The 16,159-nt window shown below is 38.4% G+C and overlaps 1 protein-coding gene across 1 annotated transcript in view; it reads left to right on the top strand.

Moving 5' to 3' along the window:
• cnot1 (CCR4-NOT transcription complex, subunit 1) overlaps positions 1–16,159 on the top strand; it is a 144,278-nt gene that overhangs the window by 76,901 nt on the left and 51,218 nt on the right. Inside the window, exons 19-25 of the mRNA XM_043707440.1 lie at positions 373–497; positions 5,401–5,687; positions 9,369–9,447; positions 10,442–10,672; positions 11,746–11,886; positions 14,340–14,519; positions 15,975–16,091. Coding sequence (XP_043563375.1) covers positions 373–497; positions 5,401–5,687; positions 9,369–9,447; positions 10,442–10,672; positions 11,746–11,886; positions 14,340–14,519; positions 15,975–16,091 — 1,160 coding nt within the window. The remainder of the gene's footprint in view (positions 1–372; positions 498–5,400; positions 5,688–9,368; positions 9,448–10,441; positions 10,673–11,745; positions 11,887–14,339; positions 14,520–15,974; positions 16,092–16,159) is intronic.

Below are 16,159 nucleotides of genomic sequence, written 5' to 3'. Positions count from 1 at the left end.
TTAGTTATGTCTCTTGCCATGTAGAAAGTGAAGGATGGGTTACCCGTATTCACACTTGAACTTTAACCTATCATCCCTAATGTGTCACTATTTAGAGAAGGGAGTAATGCTGGTGTAATTCAAACCTGAATCGCATATATATCATTAATTTGTAGTGTGAATTCAAATCGAACCAATCTGAAATATTTGCAGAGCAAAATATTGAAGCTTGCTTGTAATAGTTTCTTGAAATAATTGCATTATTTGTTTATTGATTCTGCAGTTAAGATTCATGTATATTGTTGACACGCCAGTCTGTCGCTTTGCATATACTGTTGAACAGCAGTTACATTTTAACGAGATTTTTTTCCTGTTTGTTACTGTTCCACACAGCTGACCTCTCTCAGGTTTGGCCAGAGGCAAATCAGCACTTTAGCAAGGAGATTGATGATGAAGCAAATAGCTACTTCCAGCGTATCTACAACCATCCACCCCACCCTACCATGTCTGTTGATGAGGTGTGTGTGCATACTCTGTGTTTAAAATACATTTACTGTATGTTTAGATGCTGTGCATAAGTTAATTTTTTGGTACAAAATAGCAGGCTAAATTCATAAGTCTTTGAGATAATGTTGCTTTGGGTCTGTTTTTAACATTTTCAAATTTGTCTGCATGCTAATGGATTTTAGACAACCAGCTTGTCTAAACCAGCTTGAAGTCTCCTTACAGTGTCCTTAACTTTTTCAATCCCACCCATTTGGAAATGTTGCATTTGGATCCCTCATTTAGGTCATTTATATACTGCATGAACAGCTGGGGCCTAAGCTCTGATCCCTGCAACACCTCGCTAGTCGCTGTCTACCTAACCTGAAAATGACCTATTTATTCCTATTTTGTTTCTGTCTGTCAACCAATTTTCAACTCTTGTCAATATTACCCTATCCTAGTGCCTTACGTTTGCCCACTGACTTCTTACATAGGTTCTTATCAAAACCCTTCTGAAAATCCAAATACACCACATGTACTGCTTCTCCCTTATCTGTTCTACTGGTCACGTCCAGTAGACTTGTTAAGCATGATTTGTCTGTCTTAGACCTATGTTGGCTTTGTCTAATTAAAGCAAAATATCATGGATGTTGGAAAGCTAAAATAAACTCAAACTGCTGGAGAAACCCTGGTCTGACAGCCATCTGTGGAGCAAGAAACATGTAATATTTGAGAATGTTATGACTGAAGTAAGTTGTCTTCGGAAGAATCATGCTGGACTTGACCCATTCACTTTGTTTCTCTCCATAGATTCTGCTAGATATGCTGAGCTTCTTTGTTTTGTTTGTTTCTGGTTATGTCAATTCCTGGTAATGTTTTCCAAGTGTTCTGTCGTTGTGCCTTCTGTAACGGATTGCAGAATTTTTCCCTTCACTAATGTTAAGTTAACTGGTCTCTGCTTTTACCCCGTCCCTTTTTAAATAATGGGGTTGCATTTGCCGCTTTTCAGTCTGTATGAACTGCTCCAGAGTCTTTAGAATTTTTTTTTGCAGATGACCACCAATGCATCCAAAATTCCAGGGCCACTCTCTTCAGGACTCTGGAATGTAGATTCAGGTCCTGGTCATTTCAGTCTTTAACCCCATTAATTTTCCTAGATCTGCTTTTTTTTTTAATACTGAATTCCTACACTTCCGCTGTCTCACTCGACTCTTGGTTCCTTAACGTTTTCAGGAAGTTACTGGTGTCCTCTTTTTTGTGAGGACGGAACCAGAATACATGTCCTTCAGTTATTTCTTTGCTCCCCCTTATGATTTCCTGTGTTCTGACTAAGGGGTCTTAAAACAGTTTTTTTTTTCTAAACTTGATATCTTCACACATTTGTAAAAGCTTTTACAGTCAATTTTTAAGTTGTCTATAACTTTACTTTCCTACTGTTTTCCTGATTTATTTTTTTGATCAACTTCTCATAAAACAGTCCTTTCATATCATGATGAACCTAGTGAATCTTCAATACCTCCGATGCCAGTATATCTTGGATAAGGGGTCCAGAACTGTTCGCAGTATTCTAAGAGTGGTCTAACCAGTTCATTGTGTAATTTCAGTCAGACCCTTCCTACTTTTATACTCCATTCCCTCCGAAATGAAAGTCAACATTTCATTTGCTTTCCTCATTACCTACTGAACTTGGATGGTAACTTTTTGCGATTTTAGCATGAGGACCCCAAATCTCAGTGTACAGCAGCTTTCTGCAATTGAAATCAGCTTTTCTACACTTCCTGTTGATGTATAACCTCACATTTCTCCACATTATATTTCATCTACACATTTTTTTCCCACCTGCTTAACCTGTCCATATCCGACGACAGACTCTGTCATCCTCACGACTTGCCTTCTCACTTGTTTTTGTCATTTGCAAACTTGGTGGTCACGTATTTATCGATCTCTACCATTACATCCTTTTATACTTTACGCACTACAATTTTCCAATGAGAAATGTTAAGACAAACAGGAAACTTGCCACCAAGATACATGAATGCCAGCTAGCCACCAAAAGACACAACCCACTATCACTAGTCTCTATACATACAGACAAAGAAGGACAGCGCACACATCCTAGGACTGGCAAAACAAAGATACAAGAATTCTTGGAGGCATGGCATTCTGACCAGAAGTCCATCAATAAACATATTAGATCCCATCTACCTTCCCTTGAAAAAAAACGGAAATGACATCACCCACCTTGAGAAATCAAGACTATAAATAGAGAGGTGGGATATACCACCAGCGTTTCACCGGAGACACTCACTGATGATCTTACCCAGTCATGGTGACGAAACATCTGATAACAAACCTTCCAGCTCAGCAAGCTAACTTACATAGTTTAACATCAATTTGAGTTACAAATCTTCTCAAAGAATTGCTAATGTTAAGTTTACTTAACTATTTTTCTGTCAAGTCTTCTGTAGCTTCTCCAGAATCTAAGGATTCTTGGAAGTTTGCTGCCAGTGCATCCACTATTTCTGCAGCTAATCCTTTTAAATCCTCGAATGTGACCATTCGGGTCCAGGGAATCTTCCAGTTTTTAGCCCCATTACTTTTGGTAAGATATATTTTCTCTAACAATAGTTATTGTTTGTATTTTTTCTCTCCATTCTGTTTTCTACCCCCCCATCTCTTTTTTATTTTTCTCTCTCTCTCTCGAGTGCTCTCGCTTGCGCGCTCTCTCCATCCCCTACACCCCTCCCTAAAATTGATTGTTGAATGTTTTTGGAATGCCATTAGTGTCCTCTTTCATGAAGTTAGATTCAACTCCTTTACCATTTTTATTTCCCTTGTATCGTTCAAAGGGCCTTTGTTCACTTTTATCCCTCTCTTTCATTTTTTATAAAACTTTAAAGGAGCTCTTCCAATCCATTTCTTTACTAACAGTCAGTTCCGCTATAGCGGGCATTTTTTTTTAATGCATTGAAGAATTTACACAGTTATTTGTAGAATGCAAAGTTTTCTTACCTGTATTGGCTATAATGCCCCATTCGTTTAAATAGTGCTGCTATTGTGCAATTTTCTTAATATGAGATTGCACAAGAACTGAACTGTTGTGCTTTATCAGAACTAACTGTATTTGTTTGTTTTAGCTCGTTTCTTCCCTTTCATTTTTTTTCGATCATTAAAGTCTAAGTCATCTGGTTTACCACCAATCCTTGCACATTGTATGTCTCTCCTTTTTTTCAGCTTTGTAGTATCTTCATGGTCAGATTATCATCCTTCCTCACTGCAAGTGCTGTGAGCCTCAAACTATTTTCTTAAATGTTTGCTATTGCTTTTCACCCACATTTGCTGCTAATCTCTTTTCCCAATCTCCTGCAGCCAACTTGTCTTCATCATCATGTAATTCCCTTACTTATATTTGGTACAGTTGTTTTGACCAAGATGTTCTCACAAACTGAATGCTCGGTTCTACCATATTATGGCCACTGCTTCAGTATGGCTACTTTTACTCTGGGATTGATTATTAATCCTGTCTTATTATATGTCACTGATCCAAAACAGCCCTGATCCATGGTTGAATTCACAACATATTGTTCTAGGAAGCAGTTTTGAATATCCTCAAAGAATTCTTCTTCGTGGCTACCTTTGTGAACTTGACTTTCCCAATCTCCGTGAAGATTTGTTTTATATGCCCTCGTGATCTCCTGATTTACTCTCTGCCCTATAAGGTCTCAAGACTACAGTCATTACTACTTGTTTTTCCTCTATTTCTCACCCCCACCCATGTGGATTCTACATCTTCCAGTCCTATATCATAGATCATTTCTTGCTTTCGAACTTATTCTATCTCATACTAACAAAGCTACCCCAACACCTTTCTCTCCTTGCCTGTCCATTCAAAACATTATATAGTCCTGAATATTTAGTTGATCTCCTTGTAACAATGTCTGTGTAAAAGCTGTAAGATCAAACCAATTATCCTGTATCTATGCTGTTAATTCACTTATTTTGTTCTGAATACTATGTCCATTTAAGACCCATTCATTTTGCCTTTTAAACTGCTGATTTCACTTTAATACTAACTCTAAATTATAATTAGGTTTGTACATTTCTGGTCCTTTGTGCATCTGGAGGTTACTGCTGGCTATTAAAGATGTGAGTGTCAAGATTCAGAGGAGCTAGGGCATCACAAAATCCAATATACAGACAGTTTAAAATGATCTGCTTTGCAGTGGAGCATTCTTTTCACATTGTTCTTGAATCAATAAAGACAGTAATGCTGGATATTTTATTCTTTTGGATTTTTATTAAGGATCTTGCTGGAGTATTGATCTCCAGGCAAGCAATTAATGTCAAACTTTCGTTGAATAGATGTCTACTGTCCTGCTCTTGACGAAAAGAGGTACTGGAGGTTGAAAAAAATCCCTTAATTTCTAATAAGTGCTGTCTTTAAATAGCTCCTGAGTTGAGGTGAATTTGACACATTGTGACACTAGCTAAACGTTTGAAATTTATGAAATTAATTGTTATTTTGTGCAAACAACCTGTGTTGTATTGAAATAATGATGAAACCAGTGACCTGAAATCACTGTCAAAACCTAGTTGGTTCACTGAAAATTGTCTTTTAAGAATGTTTAGTCCCAATGTTTCCCTCCGATTTTGTTCAGCTCAGTAGACTTTGGTCAATTTTAGTAATTGAGGACCAAGAGATTCAGTTCAAGATGCACTGATGTTAAGTAAGGATGTTACTCTCTCGAGCAAAAATGAAAAGTTGAATTTGAGATGCAGGTCAACTATGATCCACATGAAAAGAGACCAACCTGAGTGATTGAATGGCCTCTTTGTTGTTTTATAACCAGTTCATTTCTTTCCATGTCACTAATTGCTTTCAGTGCTAACTCTGAAAAATGGTGTTAACTTGTTAAATTTCCTCTTTTTCTGCAGGTTTTGGAAATGCTGCAGAGGTTTAAGGATTCCAACATTAAACGTGAAAGAGAAGTGTTTAACTGTATGCTACGCAACCTCTTTGAGGAGTATCGCTTCTTCCCCCAGTACCCAGATAAAGAGCTGCACATCACCGCCTGCCTGTTTGGTGGAATTATCGAAAAGGGGCTGGTCACCTATATGGCATTGGGACTTGCACTGCGCTATGTTCTTGAAGCTTTGCGCAAACCTTTTGACTCCAAGATGTACTACTTTGGTATTGCTGCACTAGACAGATTTAAAAATAGGTAAGTTTTATTTTTTCCCAGAATATCAGAGAAAAGACCTGGGCAACTTCACGCAAAAACAAAAATTGCATAGCGACCGAGTTGGGGCTGCTGGTCAATTGGCCATGCCAGTTGAGGGATTTAATGTATTTCAGATCACATATTTCACATTGGTTCTTCAAAGCGGAATTTGAACATGTCCAGGTAATTAGGTTTAAGCACTATCCTTTCATATCTGGGCGGTAGTCTGTGACTTACTAGTCAAGTGAATTTTCACTAATCTCAACCCAGTTCCTGCTTATGAATGCACATTACAGCACATTGGCCACACATTAGTAACATTTTGTTTTTGTTTCTATCTTTAGTTTCTTATCCTGATTTAATTGACTGACTTTAGAGCATGGAAATAGTTCCATAACCAGTGAACAATATTCATTTCAGGAAACAAGAATGTATTGCAGAAGTTGTGAATCTAAATTAAAATAGAAAATGCTTGACAAGACCCAGGTCAGGCAGCATCTGTGGAGAGAGAAACCATTCCTGTTTCAGATCTGGAAAAATGGAGGTTTTTATGTCGGGAAGAAGAGGGTAAACAATAAAAGGAAAATATATTCTTGGGCACATAACAATGGGATTAAATGAAAAAAAATTTTGTGGTGTAAAGCAAAAGGAGATGGTGATGGGACAAGTAAAGAAATGATGGATTATCCGAGAAGAGAGATGAATAGGAATAGCTGTCAACAGTTGCCCTTTTAGAAGCTGGATCAGAATTTATGATCTCCCTAATTAAACTCAAAATGATGGTTGAAAAATTGAAGAGTGTAGCACACGAAGGATAGGAGAGATTCAAGTGGCAGTAACCAGAAGCTTAGGGGTCACGCTTAGAAGTTGTAAAAAGGTGTTTTGAAATTCAGAACCAGAGTGAATGGAGCGAAACTGTTGCCATTGGCATTAGTTTGAGAATCAGCACTGATTGGGATGCACAGTTGCCAACATTGAGGAATGGCAAATGTTACATATATTTTGAAAAATCTATTTGTTTCCCTGTTTAATTGATTGTCATTATCTTAAATAGTCTTCAATTTTCATTCATTAATCCCACTTTGACTGAACTTTTCATTTACTTGCAGCATTGGAGATGAAAGCCTAGTGGTATTGTCACTAGACATTAATTCAGAGACCCTGGTAATGTTCAAGGGACCCAGGTTCAATCCTGCTGTGGCCGATGGTGGAATTGAATTCAATAGTTATCTGGAGTTAGGAGTCTAGTGATGACCATGAAACTATCGTCAATTGTCAGAAAAGCCTATCTGGTTCATTATGTCCATTCGGGGAATGAAATTGCAGCCCTTACTTGGTCTGGCGTGCATGTGACTGCAAACCGCAGTGTGGTTGACATTTAGCTGCCCTCTGGGCAGTTAGGGGTGGGCAGTAAATACTGGCCTGACCAGTGATGCTGACATTGTGAATGAATTTTTATTTTTAAAAAATCTTGCACAAATCTGGCATGATGGGCTCATTAGAATCATTGCACCACCAAGAAGAGGTCAAAAGGTCAGAACCTTCACCCCCACCCCCATACATTCACATGTTTGAAATTTGGCATTCTTACGCTGTCGTGATTAGTGTAGAATGGAAAGCTCAGGCAATGTGGTTGTCTTTCAGTGTACTGCTAGGCATATTCCTCATTCATTTGCAGAGTGAAACACCACAAACTTGTACCTTCAACCACACAGTTTCAGTCAGCGTTCTTTTATATGTGCTCAAACAAAACCCTAATTATTGCCCACACTGGTGTGCCATTAAATAATTAGTAGGTGGGACATTATTACAGTGCACCCTTCCAAATTTAACGCACTCCTAATACGTAACATAACTGCAACAGCTTCTTTGTATAGGTAATCATATGCAACAGTGTCTATAGCTTAGGAAGAATTTTGTAATTCAGATGGCGCTATTGTGCTGGGATAGTTACAACACATCCAAAATCACTCTAAATGTTTAGATTAGATCTTGTGAGCCTTTGCATGTCAATGTTTATGTACAAGAAATATTTATTCAGATTCCTTCTGGGCATGTTACTAATGGCACTCAGCACTTTATGGTGTTTGCACAGTTTAATTATAGATGGGAAATCCTCCTTGGTCTATATTTCCTGAGTCACTTGCTACCTCATTATTTAATTTAGCAAAATACTGCAAATGCCAGCAACCTGAAATAAAAACAGACCATCTGGAAATGTTCAGTTGTGTGTTCCAGTTATCAATGTAATGTTTCCCCTGTACCTCCATTATCTGCTGAGTATCTGCAGCATTTCGCTTTGAACTTTTGAGTAATTTGATCTTGCTGGTAAGATCTGAAAGTCATAAGCCCTAAGATTATGTACCATACTGTTGTCTTTCAAAAAAAAAGTTGATATTAGTAGAGGGATTTAATAAATCCAAAAAAGCTTTGCAATGGACTCCCTCACCCCACGGAAAAGACCTTGTCTATTTACCCTATCCGTGCCCCTCATGATTTTATAAACCTCTATAAGGTCACCCCTCAGCCTCCGACACTCCAGGGAAAACAGCCCATTCAACCTCTCTCCATAGCTGAAATCCTCCAACCCTGGCAACATCCATGTAAATCTTTTCTGAACCCTCTCAAGTTTCGCAACATTCTTCCGAAAGGAAGGAAACCAGAACTGCACGAAGTATTCTAAACGTGGCCTAACCAATGTCCTGTACAGCTGCAACATGACCTCCAAACTCCTGTACTCAATACTCTGACCAAAAAAGGAAAGCATACCAAACGCCGCCTTCACTATCCTATCTACCTACGACTCCACTTTAAAGAAACTATGAACCTGCACTCCAAGGTCTCTTTGTTCAGCAACACTCCCTCTGACCTTACCATTAATTGTATAAGCCCTGCTAAGATTTGCTTTCCCAAAATGCAGCACCTCGCATTTATCTAAATTAAACTCTGTCTGTTACTCCAGCCCATGAGGTGAGAGGGGAACAATTTAAAAGGGACCAAAGGGGCAACTTTTTTCACAGACGGTGGTACCTGTATGGGATGAGCTGCCAGAGGAAGTGGTGGAGGCTAGCACAATTACAACATTTAAAGGGTATCTGGATGGGTATATGAATAGGAAGGGTTTGGAGGGATATGGACCGGTTGCTGGCAGGTGGGACTAGATTTGGTTGGCATATCTGGTCGGCATGGACAAGTTGGGCTGGAGAGTCTGGTTCCAGGCTGTACATCTCTATCAGTCAATGTATATCCTAAGAAAAACCTTCCCTTGCCCACCTGCTAACATCAAATCTTCAGTCTTCGCTTGACCTGGTTCAGGCAAATTGGCCCCTTTTTGAAGATTTGAAGGCCAGTGAACACTAATGAAAAAGGATTGGAAAGGTCTAGGGAAACTGATATAGTCGTTATGACATTTTAGAGGTGGGTGGTACCAATTAATTAATGGACCAATTGGATTCATTTCTGAAGAGGGCAGATTATATCAAGATTTAAACCATAATGTGCTTCCTTTCTTAGGTTATGATAAACTCATTGAAGTCACAGCAATGCAAAGCAGTTTTAAACTTCGAAAATATTATATACTTTTATGCAATTAAATTCTTGCATGATAAAATTACCTTTTCTATTAATATGAATGCCTTCTTGAACAAGTTACTGTGATGATGAATTCTGTTCTGATTACAGATTGAAGGATTATCCGCAGTATTGTCAGCACTTGGCTTCTATTGGCCACTTCTTACAGTTTCCTCATCATTTACAGGAGGTAAGAAATACTCGAAATGACCTGAGAACGTCTGTAGCCACATTTCAGCTGTTTTTATTCTGACAACCACATCAGCTGTGTGATTTAAATGGTGGAGGCAGCTGGCAAGCTAGCTGTTTCTGCATGGGATTAGTATCAAAGTTTGATCAACATAAAAGTACAGAATTTTCATTTTTCAGAATCTTATCCCACATCAATATTTCTGTTTTTTCTCCTTGGAGGTAATTTGTGTGTAGAATTTGTTATATCTTTCAAAGTAGCTAACTTCCACAGATTCCAAAAAGCCTCTTGAATAAAAGTTACTGTGAACTCAATGTCCCATTTAGTTGTGCCAGTTTGTGCTGATTGTCCATCATCCTCTTGCCACTTAAAATAAGACCATCTCTCCACGAGTTCAGTTCTAAATTGACTCTTTGTGCACTGTGAAAAGGGTCATAGATCGGATCTTATTGTGGCCCTGCCTAACATCTAAGTATGTTTACAGTACAGACCTCTAACTAGGGTTTAGGATTTCTGAATAATTATTCCCCCATCCCTTGTATCTCTCTAGCCAGTGTTCAAGGGAATTCTAAGATTCACTATCATAATCATCTCCACTTCCCAAAGCCTGTAATTAAAAGTAGGACCTATATTGATAGAAAGTGAAAGCAAAAACAGACATTACTGGAGAAACTCTGGTCTGGAAGCATCTATAGTTAAAATCAACATCAACGTTTCCGGTTCAGTGGACCACCTTCAGAGCTACATATCTACCTATATTGATAGCTTACCTCTACTTGTGGGAGAGCTTTCACTGAGGGCAGCATCAGGGTTTCCTCGGAATTTCTGCTCTATTTGGTTATAACAGGTAGGGTCTAATTTTTGGCAGATTTCTTTTTGTTGAGGGTAATGTGGTTTATCATCAAATTCCTTGACTTTAGAAGTATATTAGTAATTTGAGACCAGTTAGAAATATTAAGTATAACTAATTTTTAATCTTTTTGTATTTGTTCAGTACATTGAGTATGGCCAGCAATCCAGAGACCCTCCTGTGAAAATGCAAGGTAGCATCACAACTCCTGGCAGTATTGCATTGGCTCAGGCACAGGCTCAAGCACAGGCTCAGAACAAGACCCCTCTCACCAGACAAGTCAGCGCCATAGTAACCACGTCCACAACCACTACCGTTACCAAAGCCACTACAGTTACCAGGCCGAGTGGAGTGAGCTTTAAGAAAGATGTCCCAGTGAGTACTTGTATAATGTGAACAATGATGGAGTTGTTTCAAAATAATGCCATTTTACTTTCAGAAATTTTGTTTTCTCTCTTCACTAGGAAGTCGCAGGTCGGTCTCCTGTTTATAATTGTCTGCTACCAAAATAACAATAGCAGTGGCTAATGTGTAATGTTTCCCACATTGGTTTTAAACACTTATGTTCCTTCCCCCACTCTTGCATTGGTTTGAGAGATCTATTGATTAATTTGCCATTTCTAACTTTTAAAGATGCTGTTAGATTTTAACTATCATCTAGTTATCAGACAGGATTTCCCACAAAAATTTGTGAACAGGGCATGTATCAATAATTTGCAGCTAAATATCTCTAAAACCTATTCAGTTTCTATCAAAGCTGATGCTGACTTCCCTCTTGAATGCTGGAAGTGTTCCTTTTGTTGAGTAGCGTTCTTGTCAATATTTTGTAAGTTAAGCCAAAAGTTTTAACTCTATCTTTTCAAATGACTTTGTCCCCCTGTGTATGGGTTCGTTTTCATACATTGTCGGTCTTTTAAGTCACACTCTTTCTAGAGACAAATCGGCTGGGATGTTAACCAAGACGCACTGTCTTGAATATTCATACTAAACTGCACAGATAATACGATTTCAACTTAAACTGAGCCTTGCAAATGGAAGCTACTAAATTCTCAGATCTATCAGACCTAATGGGACATTTGTATGTCTGCATTTGTTGTTGTAATTTAAATCCCTGTGTGAATGATTTTCTCGCACTTGGGTATTTTATATTTCCTGTTTCTGTTCTGACTCTTAAAAGCTGAGTCACAGGTTTTTTTTCTCTTCATTGTAATGTTGATAGCTGTAAATGTTCTTTGGTAACATTGAATTCCATTTTGAAGCAGCGCCCGATTGTTGTTTGTCAACTCTTTCAAACCTTGTAGGTTTTGGCAAGTGAATTGTTTTTGCCTGTGGAGTTTTTAAATGTTGGAAGAGCAGTCAACTTGTCTTCAAAGTGTGAATCTTCCAAGGGCTTCACTGAATTCCATTGATTAAACATGTCACAGCAAAGTCCTTGTGTTTTTTTTAAGCCCTCCATCAATACAACTAACATCGAAACATTGTTGGTGGCCACAGACCAGGCAGAGAGAATAGTAGAGCCACCAGAGAATATTCAAGAAAAAGTGGCTTTTATCTTCAACAACCTGTCGCAATCCAACATGACACAAAAGGTGGGTGTTTTGCATGGCATCACTTTTCTTGCAGTAATGCTATCCTGTTAATCTTGGCTTTTGAAACCAGCCTGTTTAAATTACACGGCAGTTTCTCACAACGTGCTGACTTCAAGTTAACTAACTGTTTAGTTCTTTGTGGAGGAGAGTGTATAATGTAGTTTAAGAAATCCTATGGGGAATTCCATAGAAACTTCTCACTGCTCTTTTTAAAGAATGCAAAACTCTATACTATGCAAAATGGTTGAGGCTAGTAGTATAGATACATTTAAGGGAAAAATGAGACAAATACTGTAAGGGGGAAGGGAATGCAAGATAGCAATAGATTTAGTTAAGCCAGGCTGGCAGGAGTATGAACACCAGAGTGAATTGGCTAGCTGAATTATGGTTTTTGTGTATTGTATAAATATATTTTATGCAGTCCTATGCTGTTCAATAATTCCCAGATTTCCATATATACCTGCCAACATCTGTGCAAGGTTTGCTGGGGTGTAAGCCATCACTCAGCTCGATGACTGTCCTTGCATTGCATCTGTTCAAGGCATGGCTGGAAATCACTGGCATTGATCCCTTCTGTAGGGTAGCTATATATTTTGCAAATTCGTTCATGGGATATGGGTGTTACACTATTTATTACCCATCCCTAATTCCCCATAGGGCAGCTAAGTGTCAACCACATTGCTGTCGGTCTGGAGTCACATGTCGACCAGATCAGCTAAGAGCAGAGTTTTCCTTGCCGAAAGGACATCTGTAAATCAGATGGGATTTTCCCAACAAGGATGGTGGTTTCATGGTCACCATTAGACTCCTAATTCCAGATACTTATTGAACTCCAGTTCGACCATCTGCAATGGCAAGATTTAAACCTGGTCTCTGGAATTTAACCAGGATTTCTGGATTAATAGTCCAGCAATAACACCACCAGCCTTCTCCTCCCCTGCTGCTAGTAAATGAACATGTGGGAGGTTCAGTGAATTCAGCCAAAATCTCAAAATGGGATTAATTAGTGGAAATTGAAGACCATTTATGAGAAATTGTGAAGTAAATGGGTTGTTCAAAATTTATGAAACATTTGCCATTCATAGGCAATTCAAAAAACATTAAAGTTTTGAATCTCCCAAGGTCAGAACTCACCTGGCACCAGGTTATAGTCCAACAGGTTTAATTGAAATCACAAGCTTTTGGAGTGCTGCTGCTTCACCTTATAAAGGAGCAGCGCTCCAAAAGCTTTTGATTTCAAATAAACCTGTTGGACTATAACCTGGTGTCAGGTGACTTCCAACCTTCGTCATCCCAGTCCAACACCAGTACCTCAGTGTCTTGAATCTCCCAGGCATTAAATTTTCCAGTGGATGCTCTTTCTAATTTTTGCACTCAGCAGAACATTATTGAAAGGATAATGATGGCTTTTGGGAGCATGGAACTTATTTTATTCTGCCTCTTAAAAATGAATACTGAACCATCTGATCAGAGTACCTTTGCTGCTCATTGCCACTCATCCTGATTTTTAGTGCAGTAGCCTTCTGTTTCTATGTTCCTAATGTCTCCATTCAATTTAATGCCAGCAAATTTAATCTTAGTTATTTTCACTTTAGTTTTGTCTCTTGCCCTTCCGTGCAACCAGAGTTTGAGGGGGGAATGATAACTAGTTTTTTTTGGGACATTACTGCATACAAACTGCCTACCAAGTTTCCCTTAAAGTTTGCACTAAAATACTGGATGTGAAAGGCCTTTGTATTGTAGCCAGAGAACGTGACAGGGTGCTACACACATTCTTTGTATTTGCCTGAGGTGACTAATAATATGTTCTATATCATCTTGTGCTTGATACATTTTAAGACATTGTGATTGGTCACTGAATTCACAAAAGTAACTGTCATGCAAGCAGGCATATTGAATTTGACAATCATTTCTGTTACGTTTGGAGAATAATTTAGTTGTGACCTGTATTTATATCAAAAGCTTTTAATCACTTCTGGAATTAGTTTTCTGCAGTAAACCTTTAATGTTTGGGCAGCATTCAATTAAAGTTCATTTTTCTCTCATATACTCACAATTAAGAATATGCAGTTTCTCAAAGATTGAGGGACTTATTCTTAAAGGTTACTGCTATCGTTTAATGACGTTCATGGCTATTTAACAGTTGGGTGCTCTAGTACCCACCTTGAGTAGATATGGGGTGGGGAACACTTAGTTGCTATCTGTTTGGATATGTGGCTTGATGAAGCAGTACCTTTCAACACAAAGCAGTTCTGATAAAACAGTGGATAAATTTGCTTTGCTATATTATGCTATTATGTAAGCTATAGTTTTCTTGCACTGGGTTAATTTTTAATACTAATCTAATTGAATTGTTTAATACCTAACTTGGCATGTCCCATTTCAGTAATTACAACCCTCTTCTAATCATTGTGACTGATGTGAATGGCATGTTTTTCTCCCTGATGTTATAGGTGGAAGAGTTAAAAGAGACAGTGAAAGATGAGTTTATGCCCTGGGTATCCCAGTATTTGGTCATGAAGAGAGTTAGCATTGAACCTAATTTTCACAGTCTGTACTCCAACTTTATGGACACATTGAAGAATTCAGATTTTAACAAAATGGTACTCACTGAGACTTACAGGAACATTAAGGTAAGTGTGCGAGTAGGTGACATTCTGACACATGAGCAAGGAATTTCTTGCTAAAACTGTTAAGGATGATAGCCTTTTAATGTGTGCCTGTTGACATCAGCTTTCCTGTCTTGCCATCCACCACCACCTCCAACAATTTTCCCTGCTCTATTCCTGAAGGCATGCATCTTTGCCAGATTATAGTTCACAATTTTCATTAATTGGCTACATTTGTGAACTTAAGACAGTGAATGCCTGCAGCTAAATTGCTACAGTTGACGCAGCTGCAAAGTTCAATAATGGCATCCACTTAAAACACTGATCAAGTTCGCTGGGTAGATATTAGTAGCGGAAGTTTCTTCTTTCCCTTTCCCTTTCCCATCCACACTCAAACCCAAACTGAAATAATTCAGTAAGCTCCTACTTCCACTTTTACAATTTTCTTTTAGAGAATCTGCAACACTTCCAGTTCTTGAAACCAATCTTGCTTTAATACCAAAAGAATCTAACCATTGTGGTACAGATTCATGAACAGGCCAGAGCAGCTCTCTAGCAATTGAATCCAAATTGTTTTTTAATGTGTTCATGGGTTGTGGGCATTGTTAGCTTGTCCAGCATTTGCAATACATAACAGGAGGAGACTATTTCTCCCTTCCATTTAGTGTAATCATTTGCTGGTCAGACATTCACCCCATCCCTATAACCCTGTACGCCATTGATAATCAGGGTAACCATTTGTTCCCCTAATTATCCTTGAAGGTGGTGATGAGCTCAAGTTTCTCAAATAACCAGGCCTCCAAGTGAGAGTCTCGGTGTGCTGAAAGTCAGTAAGGATAATTTGTATTTTCTTGGCAGCAATTTTTGCCTTCCTATGCCAGGATAGTTGAGCTGATTTTGTTGGTATTGACATGTTAAAATAGCTAGCTGGAAACTTGGGTTAAGGATTCAGTAACACAAAGATGCAGTGAATTTTACTTAATCATGAAAAGAACTTTGAGAATTATAATTTGAGTGGACTGCTTTATGCATGATGGAATTAATCAGATGGCTTTTCTCTGACCTGTCCTTTAGTGAGTCTTAGTGTTACCTCTTGACTCTTCTGAATATACAGTGGTTCGTTCATAAGCTGAATTGTGTATGTGTGGAGAAAGAAAGATAAGGCTGTGCATACTTTTGCCAAGATGATTCAGAGTAGAGTAGTTGTTCATGATAACAGTGAATTAAGATATTGGGTGAATTGTTCAACCCAAGATTTTGCATGTGAAACTGAATAGGAGTTCACTGTGCTGAGTGTTTGTTGTACTGCAGCTGAGATCTGATGTCCAGCAGCCCTACTTTTCTGGAAGCCATTTGATAAGTTAATGCTAAATGACCTGTTCTAATGAGAGCCATAATCTTTATTTTATCTGAACAGACGATAAATATTGATGGCATCAGACTGCTTCACTTTTTTTCTCTCTCTTTCGGCCGTTTTAGGTATTGTTGACCTCTGACAAGGCTGCGGCAAACTTTTCAGATCGGTCATTGCTGAAGAATCTTGGCCATTGGCTAGGCATGATCACCTTAGCCAAAAATAAGCCCATCTTGCACATTGTAAGTGATTCTCTTTTCATGAATCTTCAGTAATGGTTTGAATCCAACATTTTTTTTTCCACTTTGAG

This window comes from Chiloscyllium plagiosum, chromosome 17 (assembly GCF_004010195.1).
Source record: "Chiloscyllium plagiosum isolate BGI_BamShark_2017 chromosome 17, ASM401019v2, whole genome shotgun sequence".
Lineage (NCBI taxonomy): Eukaryota > Metazoa > Chordata > Chondrichthyes > Orectolobiformes > Hemiscylliidae > Chiloscyllium > Chiloscyllium plagiosum.
The sequence above is the reverse complement of the archived record's forward strand: the minus strand, read 5'-3'. Positions and strand labels throughout refer to the sequence as shown.